This window comes from Oratosquilla oratoria, chromosome 40 (genome assembly GCF_046742065.1).
Source record: "Oratosquilla oratoria isolate Oo_2021 chromosome 40, ASM4674206v1, whole genome shotgun sequence".
Taxonomy (NCBI): Eukaryota; Metazoa; Arthropoda; class Malacostraca; order Stomatopoda; family Squillidae; genus Oratosquilla; species Oratosquilla oratoria.
This window is the reverse complement of record NC_134816.1, coordinates 9714007-9735245: the sequence shown is the minus strand read 5'-3', so window position 1 is coordinate 9735245 and position 21239 is coordinate 9714007. Positions and strand designations below refer to the sequence as shown.

The window sequence follows — 21239 nt, the reverse complement described above, 5'->3', positions numbered from 1 at the left end:
GAGCAGGGATGACTTATCATCCAGGAGGTGCTAAGAGTGAGGGTGGAGGGGAGTAGAGTGTATTTAGGGATGGGATGGGTGGGAAATATCTTATGCCTTTTTCTTTTCGGCTATCTCCCTTGTAAGGGGGAAAAAGCCTTGGTATATGTATGTATGTAATTTGTTCATTATTCCAATGGTCATGGTGGGTGACGCTTAACAGGTTAACCATCTACTTTTTATAACTTTTTTTCAAAATTTTAGCTTGTAAGGAAAACAGGTCTGTAATTGGTTGGGTCTTCCTTATTTCCTCCTATATAGATTGGTATGATATCAGCATTTTTCCAGTCTTCTAGTATTATTCCTAGAGTGAACAACTTATTATGTTATTTACTCGAATTCTACAACACAGTTATCTCGAATTATGACAAAAGAAACAATATAGATTTAATATATCTAGACTTTGCAAAAGCTTTTGATACCGTCCCACACGAAAGACTACTTACTAAATTAGCTTTGCATGGAATAAGAGGTAGCCTATTAGGTTGGACTAGTAATTGGTTGAAAGGTCGAAAACAGAGAGTTGTTTTAAATGTAAAAACTTCTGGATGGAAAAGTGTTGCAAGTGGAGTTCCTCAGGGTTCCGTTCTTGGGCCACTTCTACTGTTTCCAAATTTGCTGATGATACAAAACTGTGCGGAGTGGCAAATGATCACTCAAACCAATTAGATATTCAAGAAGATTTAGATCAATTACAGCAATGGTCTGAAAAGTGGCTAATGAAATTTAACACAAGTAAATGCAAGGTAATGCACATAGGTAAAAATAACAGTAAGTACGATTACAAGTTATTTGGAAATTCGTTAACAAAAGTGGATAGTGAAAAAGATCTCGGCGTAATTATCAGTAACGACCTCAAATCATCCAAGCAGTGTATTTCAGCCTCTGAGAAAGCAAATAAGATTCTGGGATTGATTGCGCGATCTTTTGATTTCAAAAGTCCATCACTCATTAACAAGCTATATAAATCGTTAGTTCGTCCACATTTGGAATATGCTGTTTCCGTATGGTCACCGAATCTCATTAAAGACATTGACAGATTGGAAAGAGTACAACGGCGAGCCACAAAACTGATTCCAAATATCAAAAATAAATCATACGAAAATCGACTTAAGCACATGAATCTGTTTTCCCTAAAAAAGCATAGACTCAGAGGTGACTTGATACAGGTCTTTAAGATTTTAAAGGGAATTAACAACATCAAAAGTGACAAAATTTTCACATTGAATGAGAATCAGACAAGAAACAATGGTCTCAAACTGTCCAGAAATAGATTCAATTTGGAAGTAGGTAGAAACAACTTTGCCAACCGTGTAGTTAATGAATGGAATAAACTTCCTGCACAGGTAGTGCAATGTAGTTCAGTTCGAAGCTTTAAGAGTCATTTAGATAAATACCTAAGTAAGATGCTGTAATGATTATAATTTATCTTATATTATTTGTTTTTGTTTTGTTATAATTTGTCTGTCTGATTTTCATTTAATATTAGTTATATGTAAATTTATTATCATTTACTATTTACCTGTTTATTTGTTATTCAACTATACCTATGCATTTATTTATGTATTTTATTTGTTATTTACATTATTATAGTTTTTATTTATTATTAATATGATTTTTTTTTTTTTTTTTTTTTCATCCTACCTAGATATGGATCAAAAGGTCTCCTGTCGGCATGCTCCGCCTTTGTAATCCTTTGTTATCTATATCTATTAGTTCTTCTTTACATTCTTTTAACAACCAGTTTGCTATTCCATCTGGGCAGTGTGATTTTCTGACATCATGGTCCATTATCTGATCCATTTTTTTTTTTTTTTTTTTTTTTTTTCTGTTACTATTATTTCTCTCATGGGGGATTTCACTTCTCTCCCTTCATCCCTCTAGTGAAAACCAACTTGAAGTGTTACTTATGACTTCACCCATTTCTGTATCTTCTCTGTATTCCATATTCCCTTGGGGTAGTTTCACTATTTCCTGTTTGTTTTTTTAGAACAGTTTTGGCTGATCCTTACATTTTTCTATAATGTCTTTTTCATAATTTCTTTATTCTTCTCCGCATATTTGTTTCTTTGATTAACATATATTTGCCACTTACTAGGTTTTTTGTCGTTTCTCCATCTTTTCCAATCTTTATCTTTATATCCTTTGCTTCGCTGCACCTTCTGTTAAACCAGCATTTAATATACACCTTTTCCTGTTTTTCCTTTTGAACATATCTATCCATTCATTCTTTATAGATTTTCATTAGAATTACCCATTTTTCCTCCATTTGTGTTTCTTCATAGTAGAATGTTTCCCAGCTTGCTTTAAGAAAGAATTCTCAGAGTTTCTCTCAGTCCATTTTACTATACATCAGTTTTCTTTTTCTGTAGGTCTCATTTCTCTCTATATTTCCTCCTTTAGTTCTAACTCATATGGGATAGGAGGAAAGCTGTTAAGAGCAGACAAGAGCTTTTATGAGATTTGTTGTTGTAGTTGTTGTTGTCGTTCCCTAGACTGTCTGTCTGAGCAGTCCCGTCTCCCCAAGGAATGCCACAGCCGAAACTGGGTTTTCCCACAAATCCTTTAAAGACTGTATGTTGTGTTGTTTGCGTGCATGATTGTGTATAATGCAGTCTTCCATTATGTGTTGTATGGTATGGGGTGAAGTGTTACATCCTGGGCAGCTGTTCACAATGCGGTCATCCAGCCTCTTCTGGTATCTTAGAAGTGCTGGGTATGAGAGTATTAGAGCTTGCTTTAGGATTAGAAATGGAGAGTGAATGGTTTGAGGTAAAGGTGGGACTTTGTCAGGGGTGTGTCATGTCCCCCTGGCTGTTCAATCTTTACATGGATGGGGTGGTGCGAGAGGTGAATACAAGGGTAGTGGGTCAGGGGTTGGAGATGATTAAAGAAAATGGAGAAATGTGGGAGGTGAGACAGCTGTTGTTTGCTGATGACACTGCGCTTGTAGCAGGATCAGAGAAGGGATTGAGGAAGTTAGTGACAGAGTTTGAGATGGTGTGTGAAAGAAGGAAGCTGAAGATAAATGTGGGTAAAAGTAAGGTGATGAGATGTACAAGGGGAGAGAGTGACAGTAGGCTGGAAGTGAACATTAAGGGTGAGAAACTGGAGGAAGTGGATAGTTTTAGATACTTGGGTGCGAATGTGACAGGAAAGGGAGGAGTGGGGATGGAGGTAGAATGTAGATTGAGAGAAGCGAGTAAATGCCTTGGTGGATTAAAAAGTGTAATGAGAAATAGATATTTGGGAATGGATGCTAAGAGGAGGTTATATGAAGGAGTGATTGTGCCAACAGCAATGTATGGGGCAGAAACATGTAACATGAAAGAGGAAGAGAGGAGTTTGAATGTGTTTGAGATGAAATGTCTGAGAATTATGATAGGGGCTAGTAGGCTGGATAGAGTGAGAAATGAGGTGAGGAGGAGAACAGGGGTAGAAAGGTAGTTGGGAGATAGAGTTGATGAAAGAGTATTGGGATGGTTTGGATGCATGGAAAGAATAAGTGAAGAAAGATTAGTAAAAGAAGTGTGGAAGGCAGAGGTGGAAGGAGTGAATATGAGGGGGCATCCTAGGATGAGATGGGTAGATGGGGTGAAAGGGGCTTTACAAAATAGAGGAATGTCTGTAGAGGAAGGACAGGAGAGGACAGAAGATAGGGGTGAATGGAGAAGGGTTGTGTATAGATGATGCTGTGATGCATGAGGGGGAGTGGGTGGGGATGGGGGGTGAGGAAGTATGAGAAAAAATTTGACGCAGCCTGAAGGGATTTCTCCCCGTCTTCTCCTTTCCTGCATGAGGGGACGGAGAGGGGGGGTCGCTGAATTTATGAAGCGGCCTTGCTGTGGATGTGCTGTATCTTGCGACACTGCTTCTGACCCAGGGCAGTGGACAGGATGCAGGGATGACCCGTCATCCAGGAGGTGCCAAGATAGGAGGGAGGAGGGTGGAGGGGAGTGGAATATATGGGAAATGAAATGGGTGGGAGTATTTTCTATGCCTATTTCTTTTTGGCTACCCCCGTGTAAGGGGGAAAAAAACTTTGGTATATGTATGTAGTTCTAACTCAAGAAGTATGTGGTAACTCTCCACAATTGGTGTCTTGTATTAAAATTTGTCCACAATTTCTGATTCTGACATAAGTAGTTATTCTAGTCTCATCAGTTCTTCGTTATTTCTAAAGCTAGTTTTACTTTTACCCATTGTGTCATTGTATGCTCTATGGTCATATTGAGTAATACATTTCCCCATTGATCCTCTCCACCTTTCACTGTCATCTCTTCCCAACAGACCTCTTTGCAGCTAAAATCTCCCATAAGTACTGCCTTACCTCCATCTTTCAGCACCTCATTTTATGAAAGTCTCATAACATCTAACATTATAGAATAATCTCTCTCCAAAACCTCATTTTCGGGGGCACATATATTACTGCAATCTATCTGCTTTTCATGTCACAATCCTCAACTCTTATTGTGATCATTTCCACCCTCTTCTCTCCTTTTGTACATACATACATACATATACCAAGGCTTTTTCCCCCTTACAAGGGAGGTAGCCAGAAAGAAAAAGGCATAAAATCATTCCCACCCATTCCATCCCTAAATACACTCCACTCCCCTCCACCCTCCCTCCCATCTTAGTATCTTGTAACTTAGCCAAAAACATTACCCCTCCACCCTGTTTCTCCTCTCTATTTCTGTGCCAGTGAATATATAATCCATGTCCAACACAGTTTGGTAATAGTGAACCCCTTAATTTTGTCTCCACAATTACCGCTATGTCTGGTTTTTCTTCTGACAGGTAATCATTTAGTTCATTAATCATGAGATTAATATGCCTATATTGGTATAAGCTAGTTCTAATTTTCTACTCTATCTCATTCTCTGAACCATTTGTTTCTTTTTCTTGAATATGCCATTTTTTTAGTTTTATGTCTAACACTCCAATAGAACTGCATTTTCTCAGCCTCTGTTCTTTTCTCATTTTCCCCCTCAGCTTCACTTCTTAATGTCTTATCTCTCCTTATCTTTCATGTCTCTTTTTATCTATATATTTTTTGAGATGAAATGTCTGAGAAGTATGATAGGGGTTACTAGGCTAGATAGTGAGAAATGAGGAGGTGAGGAGGAGAACAGGTGGAAAGGGAGCTGGGAGATAAGAGTTGATGAATGAGTATTAGGATGGTTTGGACACATGGAAAGAATGAGTGAAGAAAGATTAGTAAAAGAAGTGTGGAAGGCAGAGATGGAAGGAGTGAATATGAGGGGGCATCCTAGGATGAGATGGATGGATAGGGTGAAAGGGGCATTACAAAAGAGAGGAATGTCTGTGGAGGAAGGACAGGAGAGGGGCGAATGGAGAGGGGTTGTGTATAGATGATGCTGTGATGCATGAGGGGGAGTGAGGAAGTATGTATGAGAAAAAAATTGATGCAGCCCGAAGGGATTACTCCCCATCTCCTTTTCTGCATGGGGGGACGGAGAGGGGGGGTCGCCAAATTTATGAAGCGGCCTTATTGTGGATGTGCTGTGTCTTGCGACACTGCTTCTGACCCAGGGCAGTGGACAGGATGCAGGGATGACCCGTCATCCAGGAGGTGCCAAGATGGGATGGAGGAAGGAGGGTGGAGGGGAGTGGAATATATAGGGAATGGAATGGGTGGGCGTGGTTTCTATGCCTTTTTCTTTTTGGCTACCCCCTGTGTAGGGGGAAAATAGCCTTTGGTATATGTATGTTCTATTTAGTACTGGGTGTCCATAGTGTTGCACCATACTCCAATCTTGGTCTTATCAATGTAACTAATATTTTCTTTGCCATTTCTTCATCCAACTAGTCAAAGGCCACTTTCATTGATCTTTGTAAATTGAAAGTTTCTTTATTTTGTTGATATGTTTGTCTAGTGCCATGTCATTGCTGATAGTTATTCCTAGGTCCCATTCTGAGCTGAATTTTTTAACTTCCTTTGTACCAATTTTATATTGTCCCAATATTCTATTTTTACTTTTTCCAAATTCCATTATACTACATTTCTTGATGTTGAAATTCACTTCACACTTTTGACTCCATCCCCAGACTTTGTTCAGGTCTTTTTGTAGTGATTTAAAACCTTCCTCTGTACTTACTCTCTTTAACCACTTCCATACGGTGACGCCTATGTAGGCGTCATGAGGAGCAAGTTGGTACGCGATGATGCCGACGTCGGCGTCTTGATTATATTTATTGCAGTCGTACCTGTGTGACCCTCATTCTCTCTAAACCGGCTTCATCATATTTTCTATGGTTATCAAAATTCACGGGTATAAGAGAACGAGCGATTGAGCTGTGACTTTATTTTTTATAATGCTGCCAGACCTGCGATGTGCCCAGGAGTGAAGGGGTTAATAGTTTTGCATCATCTGCAAAGAAGTTCATATAACATTCCCCACCTTCATCCATGTCATTTATATATATGGCAAACATTATCGGAGCCAATACAGAGCCTTGTGGTACTCCACTTATCATTTCTTCCCAGTTCGTGTTTTTGTCTCCAAGTAACACCCTCATTTTTCTCCCATTCAAGAAATCTTTCACCCATTCCAATAACTTTCCTAGGAAACGAGAAGCTAAAGATGGAAAGTTACAGAAGAGATCTGAAAAAAAAAAATAGCTTCCCAAATAGAGTAATTGATGTCTGGAACAAACTAAACAGAGAAACAATGAATGCCAACACTATACAAGATTTTAAGAATAAACTGGATGCGGAGAGATACGAAAACGGGTCACTACGAGCACAGCTCTCATCCCGTAAAATACAACTAGGTAAATACACACTGAAAACGGATTGTGAATCCCTACAGAGAGACCTGAACAAGGTCTGGAAATGGAATCAGAAATGGGTGTGGACTTCAACATTGAGATATGTAGCATAATGGAGTTCGGTAAAAGTGAAAAAAATAATATCAGGACAATATGCAACTGGAACTAAGGAGGTAAAAAAAGTGGGATCTGAAAAAAGCCTGGGAGTAATTATCTCAAATGACTTGTCCTCTGATAAATAAGCAAAACCGTCAGAGAGTCCTATAACTTGCTAAGTGGCATTTACCTATTTGGACAAAGAAATTATTAAAAAAATATTAGTCTCATTAATAAGGACTAGACTGGAGTATGCTGTGACATGGTCATTCAGTACCAAAAAGAATATAAAGAAAATTGAAAGAATCCAGAGAGTTACCACGAAAATGGCCCCAGCACTTTCAAACTTGCCATATGAAGACAGACTGGCTTAATTGAAGTTACCGACTTTGGAACAAAGAAGAGAGAGGCGACCTACTGACCATCTATAGAATCATGAAAGGCACAGAAATACTTGATAGAGAGGACTTACTAAACTGGGATAAGAGAAACACAAGACGACATGGAAAGAAACTCAAAAAGAATAGTTATAGCAGAGATCTGGAGAAAAACAGTTTTCCACAGAGTGATGGACACTTGGAACAAGGTGGACAAAACAATAGTGTGTGTAAAAACCATACACAAATTTAAGAGCAAACTAGACATTGTAAGATACAAAGGTGGGACACCATGAGCATAGCTCCCCTTCCCATAAGATACAACTAGGTAAATACAAAAATATGTGTGTGTATATATATATATATATATATATATATATATATATATATATATATAGATATATATATATATATATATATATATATATATATATATATATATACACAGTTGAACCTCGAAAGCCCGGACTAATTGGGCGGAAGGGTGATCTGGTCATGCCAAAAGTCCAGTCATCAAACATATCGCCCTAACACCCATAGATTTTCGTAGCGGTATACGTATAGGTGATGTATGATATGGCATAGAAACATAAGAATAATACTCTAACACTAATAATAACAATACTGTAATAATACTATAACACTGATAATTCTGTAATAATAACTGTAATATAGACATGTAAATGTACTGCTTATACAGTGTACTGTACAGGAGTCCCTCATATAACGTGGATTCGAATAACACGATTCAATCGTACGCGGATTTTATTTCAAAACCATCTTAAATGTAGAGAACCGTTTTAAAATTCGCGCCGAGTCGGGCACACATACACACACATGCGGCAACATCGCAAACATTTGGGGTGACTGCTTTCTATTTTACCATATACAGTCGATCCTCATATAACGCGGTCATTATGTACACTGGGAACTGCTCAAACAAGGGTGTGGGGCGAGGGGATAGCCGTGGGTGGGTGCCTACGGTTATGTGTCAACCTACTGGTACTGACGCAGGAGGGAGGGAGGGGAGGAGAGGGGGAGTAGGGGGTGGTAGGGGGGTAGCCAACAAGATTTAGCTTGTCGCTTCCACCACCTACGCCGTGCTATCGTGAAATTTTACCGCCCTAACCTGTTGAAGTGTAATGTTTCTTTCGTTTGGAACACAACTAATACACCTGATAATGACTGCGCTTGTCGTGTCTTCATTTCTCTTATGAGGTTCTTGTTGTTACTGGCGGTGGTGGTTTGGGAGATCAAAAACAGACATATACACGCTTACACACGTGTATACACGCACACGTAGACACATGTTAGACAACCAGTGTATGTTGTGAATGCGCATGCGTGTACACACAAATACGAACACAGACACACGCACATACATGTTTACTTGTACATGTGAACACAGACACATACACGTATGCACGCACACACACGCCACACACACATACATACGCCACATACACACACATATACATACACCACATACACACACACACATGTGTATATGCCACATACACACATATGTATATATGCCACATACACATATGCATATACGCCACATACACACACATGTATATACGCACAAACACATACATACGCCACATACATACACCACATACACGCGCACACACACACACGTACACATACACATACATACGGTTCTTGGTATTTAATATGGAAAGTCAGCATACGCGGATTTGGTCATACGCAGTAATTTCAGGAACCTAACCCCCGCGTTATTTGAGGGACTCCTGTACTGTATTTTTTATTACGTACACTGTAAATATCAGAAGGTGTGCACGTGGGACAGTGGTGGCGGCCAGGGTTGCTGCGTTTTCTACACTGCCGTGTTGAAGGGGAGTGTTGCCATACCGGGGCATACATTTTTCTCGGGCGTGTACAGACTTTCATAGCAAGATATACTTGTCAAACTTTGACAAAATGTTGGTTCTAGTTTTTTCTACTTGAATTGTAAGGCCCCATGCCCTAACATATTCAGTAAGATATAACTTTTTTTTTATATTATCATCGCTAAAAGAAAGCTGAAACTTTACCGTATAATTTTTTTTCTACACGGTAAAAACGTATCTTTTGGGGTATAATATTTTATAAGTAACACAATTACCAATAAAAGTCATATTTTGATGTACCATTTATTATTTGATAACTAGTTCTATGATTTTTAAACAAAAGTGACTTTTTGAATGTTTTTAACAGCCCGCTGATATGTAGAAAAAATTTCCTCATGTCCTTGTGCAGTTGCCACATGCCGCTATTTTACTATGTTTTGGTACATTCTACGAAACGGCAGCCCTGGTGGCGGCTTGACTGGGCTGTTTGAGTACACGTGTACGGCCGTCGTTGCCACCTACCAGACAAATAGGGAACTTTGCTTGAAAAGTCTGCCCATTGTTCATTTTGACCGGTCAAACAAGGGTCCGAGCATTCCGGGTCCGGGCTTTCGAGGTTCGACTGTATATATATATATATATATATATATATATATATATATAAAATATATATATATATATATATATATATATATATATATATATATATATATATATATATATATAAAATATATATATATATATACACACATATAATAATAATAATACCGTATATACTCATCTATAGGTCAATCTCGTGTAAAGGTCGACACCCATTTTTGTCCAAAAAATCTGGAATTTTCCATATACCTCATGTATAGGTCGAGTGGCTTGTTTTTGTTTTGGTGCTGTGAGCATTCCACTGTCTTAATGCTTTGAAGTGGCATGGCTTGCCTGGTATAGCAATTGATTATTATGGTTTTTTCACTTCATTAATTCTGATGTATTTTGGTTTATGTTTTTTTCAAGTTCACTGATTTTAATATCTAATAAGTTTTACTGAAGTTGCTATTTCAGCAGAGTGAAAAACTTGAACAGATTACCAATTTTTTTTTCATGAAAGTAGCAGTTGCCAACAAGACTGATGAGTTAAACACCATATGAGGACGGAACCTTTATTTGTAATACGTTTCGCTTATTACAGCCTTTTCAAGTACAAGTTGAGATACATATGCTTGAGATTAAATAAGGGGAAAGGAGGGAACGGGGAGAGAAAGGAAGTAGGGGGGGAAGGGAGAGGAGGAGGAGGGGGATTGAACACTGGGAAAGGTTGAGAATGCTGGTCCAAACATCCGTGGGCAAAATGTTCACAAAGGGTGGTTTAAATATTTAAAAAAAAAAATTGCTGGCCATAGGTATTAGGGGAATTATGTGGGGCGAGAGTTGAACATGCCCCTATTTTGTTCAATAGTGTTCGTTCCTTGAATGATTGCTGCTTCTAAACACTTCCTGGATCTGCATCTTGTCTGTCTCGTATCTTCCTTGTTTCTTCCAGTCCATGTGTCATCATGTTTGGTGACATCATGCCTGACATCGTAACGGTGTTCACGTATTCATGTATTCAGGTCGCGTGACGTTTCTCCGATGTAAACTTTATCACATCCTGAACACAGAATACGATAAACACCGGCTTTGGTTGTTGTGTATTTTCGTCTTCGTGATGTCTTTTATCGTCCTGCTTGTCTGGTACACTACTTCCAAATTGGTGGTTCTTAAAATATGTGTCAGGTTGATGGCAACATCGCTGGTTGGCAACACAAGACGTCTTGTTGTGCAGCAGGATTTCAACCTAACAAGATTATTACTTGTGTATATGTTGACCCCTAGGTTTTGGCCTAAAAAATATTCCTTAAGATTTCGACCTATAGACGAGCATATACGGTAATAATAATAATAGAAAAATAAAAAATAAAAAACTAATAAATAATTGAAAAAATGTAGGGAGATGCCCACAAAACTAAAACCTGAGGGAACAATCAATAGACCCTGCCAAGAACTATATGGAATGGAATGGGTAATCACATGAGGGCTTACTCAGAGAAAGTGTAGGGAATGGCACTGGTGAATGAAGAGTGGCCCTTGGCATATGCTCCCTATTGATGATTATGAACTAATATGAACACTGCAATCATATCACTTCTTTTTCTTTACCTTTATGATACATATACATATCAAAAGGCCTTTTCACCCTTATATGAGGGGTGGCCAAGTCAATGCATACAACCACCCCACACTCCCCAAGGCAGGTGTAGCTCCTCTTGGGGATCGGTGCCACCTGCGTAGAGCTGATGGCCAGGGGTGGTTGCTGCTGTTTGGCCCCCAACTCTTGGGGCCAAAGACCTTTATTACGCACAAATACTCTCTTCTCTTCCTCCACAACCACCAAATACCAGCCTCCGGAAACATATTCATAATCATATCACTCACCGCTCCATTAACACACTGAAAGACAACACACTGCTGCATGCCAGACCCCCTGATATCCACCCTTCTGAATCCTCTCTCCCACGAAAGGACAGAGTCCACTTGGCCAGACTGCAGTGCGGTCACCACCCAGCACTTCTAAGCTACCAGAAGAGGCTGGATGACCGCATTGTGAACAGCTGCCCAGGATGTAACACTTCACCCCATACCATACAACACATAATGGAAGACTGCATTATACACAATCATGCACGCAAACAACACAACATACACTCTATAAAGGATTTGTGGGAAAACCCAGTTTCAGCTGTAGCATTCCTTGGGGAGACGGGACTGCTCGGACAGACAGTCTAGGGAACGACAACAACAACAACCACCCCACACCCATTGACCACACCCATCTAATACTCACTGATCACACACTTCCAATTTTAGCACTGTGGTGAAGGAAAAGAATACTGCCACCAAGTATTTCCACTTGGATCGTAAGAGGCGAGAAAAAAGGGATGGGGATTGGGACCAGGTATCCTTCTCCTTGTAGCCCCACAGGGGACATTCATAAAATAAGTAAAGGCATAAGAGGGTCTAGGAGTTTTCCGACCAGCACCCTAAGGTTTGCGTCTTTTAATGTGCATGGATGTGGTACAGATGAGAGTAAAAGGGAAGAGATAGGTAGTATGTCTGTGAGAAGAAAGATGGATGTGTTGGCTTTGAGTGAATCTAAGTTGAAAGGGAAGGGTGAGTGTAAGTTTGGGAGTGTAAGTGGGAGGTTATCAGGAGTGAAGAGAGGGTGAGGGAGGGAAGGGGTGGCTATACTAGTAAGTGAAGAGAAAGGTAAACAGGTAGTGGAGTGGAAGGAGGTTTCCTCAATGATAATGTGGATGAAGGTGAAACTGGGAAAGGAGATGTGGGTTTTTGTAAGTGCATATGGGCCTGGTAGTGAGAAGAGTGTAGAAGAAAGGGAGGCTTTTTGGATAGATTTAAATGAGTGCATACAGGGATTAGGGAGAAATGTCAATGTAATAGTACTGGGAGACCTTAATGCTAGGGTAGGAAATGATCCAATTGATGAAATGATTGGGAAATGTGGAGTTCCAGGAACGAATTATAGTGGAAAGTTGATGGCAGAAATGTGTCTAGAGAGTTGATGATAGCAAACACAGTGTTTCGGAAGAAAGTCAAGCATAAGTACACATGGGAGAGGGTGGTGGATGGAAGGGTGGTAAATAGAGCGTTAATGGATTATGTAGTGGTAGATAGGAGTATGATAGGAAGAGTTAAGGATGTACATGTACTAAGGGGAGAGGGTGGGAAAATATCAGATCATTTTCTGGTGGAAGGTAAGTTGAGAGTGGAGGATAGATGGAGAAAGAGGGAAAGGACAAAAGGTAGGGAGGTTCTTTGAGTGAACTCTTTAAATGAAAAGGAAAAGGAGGAGTACAAGAAGACACTGAAGGAGGAGTGGGAGGGAGTGAAGGATAGAGTAGAACTAGGAGTGGAGGAATGGGGATGGTACAAGGAGGGAGTAATAAAGTGTGCAAAGATGGTATGTGGAACAAGAAGGATGGGAGGAAATAGAAGGAAGGGTAGTGAATGGTGGGATGAGGAAACATAGAAGGTTGTAGAAGAGAAGAAGTGAACTTTCACAGATTGGTTACATAATAGGATAAGAGAGTCATATGAGAGGTACAAAGAAAAGAAAAGAGAAGTAAAGCAAAAGGTAAAGGAGGCAAAGAGGAGAGCAGATGTGAAATGGGGTAAATGTATGACAGAAAATTTTGAAAGTAATAAAAAGATGTTTTGGAAAGAAATTAAGAGAGGAAGAGGAGGCGAATCAAGTAGAGAAGAAAAGGTAAAAGGTGCAGATGAAGAAATGATAATGGAAGAGATGGCAGTAAGGGGAAGATGGACAGAATATTTTAGGGAGTTGCTAAATGTGAAGGAGGATAGGATGGGAAAGATAGCTGCAGTGGGAAATGCTAAGAAAATGACCGTGATGAGTGAGGAAAATGGAGGAGAAATAGGGATGAAGGTAGTTGTTAAGATGATGAAAGCAGGTAAGGCAGGTGTGGATGGATGCCATGCAGAATGTCTAAAAAAAGGAGATATAGTGATGGTGGACTGGCTGGTGAGGTTATTTAACGTTTGTTGGAGAGAGGGTAGAGTGCCGGAGGACTGGAGGTGCCTGTATAGTTCCACTTTACAAGGGAAAAGGGGACAAGTGTGAATGTAGTAGTTTCAGAGGGATTACCTTGTTAAGTGTAGTTGGGAAGGCTTATGGGAGGATCTTGATTGAGAGGATTAGGAGAGGAACAGAGGTAGTAATTGGTGAAGAACAGTGTGGATTTAGGATAGGTAGGGGTTGCGTAGATCAGATTTTTGTGGTAAGACAGATATGTGAGAAAGCTATAGGAAAGGGGAAGGATGTTTTTTGGGCTTTTATGGATCTGGAAAAGGCTTACGACAGGGTAGACAGAAAGGCACTGTGGGAGGTTTTGCAGATATACGGGATAGGAGGAAAGCTTCTAGGAGCTGTCAAGAGTTTTTATGAGAGTAGTAGAGCTTGTGTCAGGATTAGAAATGTAAAGAGTGAGAGTGAGTGGTTCGAGGTAAAGGTGGGATTTCATCAGCGATGAGTTATGTCGCCCTGATTGTTCAACTTGTACATGGATGGGGTGGTGTGAGAGGTAAATGCAAGGGTGGTGGGTCAGGGATTAGAGATGGTTAAAGAAAATGGAGAAAAGTGGGAGGTGAGCCAGCTGTTGTTTGCGGACGACACTGTGCTTGTGGCAGGATCGTAGGAGGGATTGAGGAAGTTGGTGACAGAGTTTGGGAGTGTGTGTGATAGAAGAAATCTGAAGATAAATATGGGTAAAAGGTGATGAGATGTTCAAGGGGTGAAAGTGGCAGTAGACTGGAAGTGAGCATTAAGGGAGAGCGACTGGAGGAAGTGGATAGTTTTAGATACTTGGGTGCAAATGTGGCAGGAAAAGGCAGAGTGGAAGTGGAGGTAGAATGTAGATTGAGAGAAAAGAGTAAATGCCTTGGTGGATTAAAAAGTGTAATGAGGAATAGACGTTTGGGAATGGATGCTTAGAGGAGACTGTATGAAGGAGTGATTGTGCCAACAGCACTGTATGGGGCAGAAACATGGAACACAAGAGAGGAAGAGAAAAGGAGTTTGAATGTGTTTGAGATGAGGTGTCTGAGAAGTATGATGGGGGTTACTAGGCTAGATAGAGTGAGAAATGAGGAGGTGAGGAGGAGAACAGGGGGTGGAAAGGGAATAGGGAGATAGGGTTGATGAAAGAATATTAGGATGGTTTGGACACATGGAAAGAATGAGTGAAGAAAGACTAGTAAAAGAGGTGTGGAAGGCAGATGTGGAGGGAGTGAACATGAGGGGACGTCCTAGGATGAGGTGGATGGATGGGGTGAAGGGGGCTTTGGGGAAGAGGGGAATGTCTGTTGAGGAAGGACGGGAGAGGACAGAAGATAGGGGTGAATGGAGAATGGTTGTATATGGATGATGTTGTGATGCATGAGGTGGAATGAGCGGGGGGATGGGGGGGTGAGGTAGTATGTGTGAGCAAAATTTGACACAGCCCGAAGGGATTTCTCCCCGTCTTCTCCTTTTCTGCATGGGGGGATGGAGAGGGGGGGTCGCCAATTTAATGAAGCGGCCTTGCTGTGGATGTGCTGTCTTGCGGCACTGCTTCTGACCCAGGGCAGTGGACAAGGTGCAAGGATGACCCATCATCCAGGAAGTGCTAAGATGAGAGGGAGGGTGGAGGGGTGTGGAGTGTATTCAGGGATGGAATGGGTGGGAATGATTTTATGCCTTTTCCTTTTTGGCTACTTCCCTTGTAAGGGGGAAGGGGCCTTGGTATATGTATGTATGGATGAAGAATGATCCCTATCTTCAACTACACCAAATTGGTTAAAGGCCTAGTCAATGAATCAAAAATAGTCTATTCACTTCAGCCCACTTCCAATACTTTGTATTATTTGGTGTTCAAAGCAACATCAAACAAGGATAAATTGTACTTTCATAGAAGACTTACCCAAATCACTGATGGTGTATGACTCACTCGAATGTGGAAGATTAAAAGGCCCGGTCCATAACTCTCCTTCCCGTCGATACTTGAGGAGGAACCCATCTGGTTCAACTTTGTTGTCCTCTGGAAGCTCCCATTCCACCTGAAAATGATAGGTTATTGGTCCTTCAATCTTGCAATCAATTAATCTGTTGCCCTAAATCTCTTGCAGGAGACCAGCAGCTCCCAAGTAACCAGCCACAGCCACCAGTCTGGTCCATATAACACTTAGAAAGAAGAGATTTATTTTGTTGTATGCTTCTGACCCAGGCAGTGGACAGGAGACAGGAATGACCCTCCTCCCACAAGGAATCAAGCTTTTATAAAAAGGAAATGGATGACAAATGGGAGTGGGATAGGTGGGGGGTGGGTGCATATCTTGGTTGGCTACCTACCTTATATGGGGGAAGAAGCGTATCAGTATATAGCTGGTCTGGGTAGGGTGAGAGTTGGTCAGTGCTAATATTCAGTGCTAATATTGTGGTTTCAACCACAAACAACATAGGAAACCATCAATAATACCCCTCACACTACCTCCCCATAACGATCACCAAAGAACTTGAAGGAAATGAAAGGAAAGAAAAAGCATAATGGTGTACTAACTGCATGGTGAAGATCAGTCAGTCCATGTAGTCAGTACTTTACAAGTAAAATCTATACTCATAAAGAATTAAATGTTTTGTATTAATGCTGTCCATCTATTATACTGTCATCCTTAACCAATTTGTTACTACTTCTATGAATCCATCTCTTTTTTTCTCTAATCCTCTTGTGGTAAAGGAGAAGAATGTTGCCACTGTAATCCCATACATGTCAAGAAGGCACATACAGGAAGTTCATTCTTTTGGCATCCTATGTTTCAGCAAACCCAATTTTTTGGCATTTATATGAATTAGTCCCATTCAGAGAGATTTCCAGCCGTTTAGTACTTTTCTTGAAAGGTACTGGTACATGGCTGTTTATGAAAATGGGCACCTTGATTGTCAGCCATCCTGTGGCCATGACACCACATACTTTACTCCCCCCATAAGACTGGCTAGCTACTGCATTTGTGGGTGAGATGGTGATAGTGGTGCAAACAAGTCTGTTGTGAGCAACAACTCTTTCAAGCAGTGAACACATAATATACTTTTTGGGTTTCTACATATTGAAAATGGCTTCAAGTGGACAGCCTTCTTCTGTAATAAAGAAGTGATAAGGTGGTTCCTATTTCAAGAAAGCCTGAATTATTAAAAAAGATTGGAAGCTGGTGTTTCAAAAAAGAAATAAATGGAAAAATTCAATGTAAGCTCTTACATGATTTATGACATAAAAAAAGAAAAAGTTAACTGTACTCTGCTGAGTTATCAATGTCATTATCTGCATATAAGAGAACATTGGTGTTTAGTTCCGGTTCTGGAGATCACTCATGAAGAGGCTGAACAGTATGGGTGAAAGTATTGCTCCTTGAGGGAATCCGCTGTATAGTCTACTTTATACCTGAGATTGGGTTGTTTTGGGTCACTCTGCAGTTAAGTTGGTTAACCACTTCTTGTCACTGTTACGGATACTTGTCTTTATAATCTTTTTGAGTAGATATGTCTAGGGTCTTTATTGAAAGCCTTCTTTATATCTATGGCAACCATGACTGTTCTTTCTAGTGGGGTTATTTTACTGAACCCATTAGGTACCTGTTGTGCAATGTTTGAAAGCAAAGTGCTGGTAAAGTATCATTCCTTGAAACCATGTTGGTTGGGGGGATGTAGGAATTTATTATTTGATTTTTGCTGCGACCATCTTTTTATCAACTTATTGTGGATAGTGACACTGGTCTCTATGATACAAGGTTTTCAGGCGGTTTCAAATCCTAGCTTGAATATCTTGAATATAATAAAATATTTCATGTCTGCCACTGTCATGCCCATGCATATTCTCATACTATGTGCCTATTCTATATGTATATATTAGAATGTGTATATGTGTTGTGCTACATATTGTGTTCAAGAAAATGGAGAAAAGTGGGAGGTGAGCCAGTTGTTGTTTGCTGATGACACTGCACTTGTGGCAGGATCAGAGGAGGGATTCAGGAAGTTAGTGACAGAGTTTGAGAAGGTGTGTGAAAGAAGGAAGCTGAAGATAAATGTGGGTAAAAGTAAGGTGATGAGATGTACAAGGGGAGAGAGTGACAGTAGGCTGGAAGTGAACATTAAGGGTGAGAAACTGGAGGAAGTGGATAGTTTCAGATACTTGGGTGCAAATGTGACAGGAAAAAGAGGAGTGGGGATGGAGGTAGAATGTAGATTGAGAGAAGTGAGTAAATGCCTTGGTGGATTAAAAAGTGTAATGAGAAATAGATATCTGGGAATGGATGCTAAGAGGAGGTTATATGAAGGAGTGATTAAGCCAACAGCAATGTGCGGGGCAGAAACATGGAACATGAGAGCGGAAGAGAGGAGTTTGAATGTGTTTGAGATGAAATATCTGAGAAGTACGATAGGGGTTACTAGGCTAGATAGAGTGAGAAATGAGGTGAGGAGAACAGGGGTGGAAAGGGAACTGGGAGATAGGGTTGATGAAAGAGTATTAGGATGGTTTGGACACATGGAAAGAATGAGTTAAGAAAGATTAGTAAAAGAATTGGAAGGTCGAGGTGGAAGGAGTGAATATGAGGGGGCGTCCTAGGATGAGATGGATGGATGGGGTGAAAGGGGCTTTACAAAAGAGAGGAATGTCTGTAGGGAAGGACGGGAGAGGACAGAAGATGGGGGTGAATGGAGAAGGGTTATGTATTGATGAGGCTGTACTGCATGAGGGGGAGTGGGTGGGGGATGGGGGGTGAGGAAGTATGAGAAAAAATTTGACGCAGCCCAAAGGGATTTCTCCCCGTCTTCTCCTTTCCTGCATGAGGGGACGGAGAGGGGGGGGTCGCTGAATTTATGAAGCGGCCTTGCTGTGGATGTGCTGTGTCTTGCGACACTGTTTCTGACCCAGGGCAGTGGACAGGATAAAGGGATGACCCATCATCCAGGAGATGCCAAGATAGGAGGGAGGGAGGAGGGTGGAGGGGAGTAGAATATATGGGAAATGAAATGGGTGTGAGTGATTTCTATGCCTTTTTCTTTTTGGCTACCCCCCCATGTAAAGGGTTAAAACCTTTGGTATATGTATGTATGTAAATTGTAGAAAAAATGCAACATTGTGAAGTAGGGAGTCGTGTAACACAGAGTTGGGGAATGGGGAACAACAGGTACACCTCCTGGAGAAGAGACAAAGATAAAATGGAGGAGTAATGTTTATAGTGAGAAGTGATAAAGGTGGAAGAAGCAAATCTGAGTGAAGGCAGGGCTGAAAAAATTCATCCAAAGATCAGTACTAATGAACGCAATAAGAGAGACTTTATGGTGGCATATGTTCCCCCAACTATCAAGAAATTTTAAAGGATACAATGCTAAGAAATTTTAACCCCTTCCATACGGTGCCGCACACGTAGGCGTCATGGGGAGCGAGTGTATTCGCGAGGCTGCCATATCGGCGTCTTGATTATATTTATTATAAGCGGTGACTATATTTTATGATGCGAGTATTATTACGACACGTCGTACGGCTGGCATTGGCTGCTGCCACCGAGATCTAAGTCCATGACGCCTACGTGTGCGGCACCGTATGGAAGGGGTTAAAGGATACAAGCGCTAAGAAAATGAGAGTGATGAGTGAGGAAAATGGAGGAGAAATAGGGAAGGATGAGGTGAAAGTAGCTGTTAAGATGATGAGAGCAGGTAAAGCACCTAGTCTGGATGGATGCCATGCAGAATGTCTGAAGAAAGGAGGTACAGTTTTGGTGGACTGGCTGGTGAGGTTATTTAATGTTTGTTTAAGAGAGGGTAGAGTGCCGGAGGACTGGAGGAGTGCCTGTATAGTTCCGCTTTACAAGGGAAAGGGGAACAAGTGTGAGTATAGTAGTTTCAGAGGGATCAGCTTATTGAGTGTAGTTGGGAAGGCTTATGGGAGGGTCTTAACTGAGAGGATTAGGAGAGGAACAGAGGGAGTAATTGGTGAGGAACAGTGTGGGTTTAGGATAGGTAGGGTTTTTTTAGATCAGATTTTTGTGGTAAGACAGATATGTGAGAAAGCTATAGGAAAAGGTAATGATGTTTTTTGGGCTTTTATGGATTTGGAAAAGGCTTACGACAGGATAGACAGGAAGGCACTGTGGGAGGTACTGCAGATATATGGGATAGGAGGAAAGCTGTTAAGAGTAGTCAAGAGTTTTTATGAGAGTAGTAGAGCTTGTGTTAGGATCAGAAATGGAGAGAGTGAGTGGTTTGAGGTAAAGGTGGGACTTCGTCAAGGATGTGTTATGTCACCCTGGCTGTTCAATCTTTACATGGATGGGGTGGTGCGAGAGGTGAATGCAAGGGTAGTGGGTCAGGGGTTGGAGACGATTAAAGAAAATGGAGAAAAGTGAGAGGTGAGCCAGCTGTTGTTTGCTGATGACACTGCGCTTGTAGCAGGATCAGAGGAGGGATTGAGGAAGTTTGTGACAGAGTTTGAGAAGGTGTGTGAAAGAAGGAAGCTGAAGATAAATGTGGGCAAAAGTAAGGTGATGAGATGTACAAGGGGAGAGAGTGACAGTAGGCTGGAAGTGAGCATTAACCCCTACCATACGGTGCCGTACACGTAGGCGTCATGAGGAGCAAGTGGATTCGCGACGCTGCCATATCGGCGTCTTGATTATATTTATTGTAGTCGCCCCTGCGTTTTGACATTCTCCCTAATCTGCTCTTAATCACATTCTCTATGGTTTTCAAAATTCACGGGTGAAAGAGAGAACGATCAATATAAGCGGTGACTATATTTTATGATGCGAGTATTATTACGACACGTCGTACGGCTGGCATTGGCTGCTGCCCGCGAGCTTTAAGTCCCGGAGTGAAGTGGTTAAGGGTGAGAGACTGGAGGAAGTGGATAGTTTTAGATACTTGGGTGGGAATGTGACAGGAATGGGAGGAGTGGGAATGGAGGTATAATGTAGATTGAGAAAAGCGAATAAATGCCTTGGTGGATTGAAAAGTGCAATAAGAAATAGACATCTGGGAATGGATGCTAAGAGGAGGTTATATGAAGGAGTGATTGTGCCAATAGCATTTTACGGGGCAGAAACATGGAACATGAGAGAGGAAGAGAGAAGGAGTTTGAATGTGGGGACGGAGAGGGGGAGGTCGCCAAATTTATGAAGCGGCCTTGCTGTGGATGTGCTGTGTCTTGCGACACTGCTTCTGACCCAGGGCAGTGGACAGGATAAAGGGATGACCCATCATCCAGGAGGTGCCAAGATAAGAGGGAGGGAGGAGGGTGGAGGGGAGTGGAATATATAGGAAATGGAATGGGTTGGAATGGTTTTTATGCCTTTTTCTTTTTGGCTACCCCCCATGAAGGGGGAAAAAGCCTTTGGTATATGTATGTACAACTTTTTCCTAAAGATATTGAACAAAGTAGAAATATGGTCCTTATCAGAGAATTTGATTGTGGTGATGTCAACT

The 21239-nt window shown here is 41.1% G+C and overlaps 1 protein-coding gene across 6 annotated transcripts in view; it reads right to left on the bottom strand.

Moving 5' to 3' along the window:
- Positions 1–21239, bottom strand: part of LOC143020634 (protogenin B-like) — an 862265-nt gene that overhangs the window by 206826 nt on the left and 634200 nt on the right. For all 6 annotated transcript variants that reach the window (XM_076177127.1, XM_076177126.1, XM_076177129.1 and 3 more), the window contains one exon: positions 15688–15823. In XM_076177127.1, the coding sequence (XP_076033242.1) occupies positions 15688–15823 (136 nt within the window). The remainder of the gene's footprint in view (positions 1–15687; positions 15824–21239) is intronic.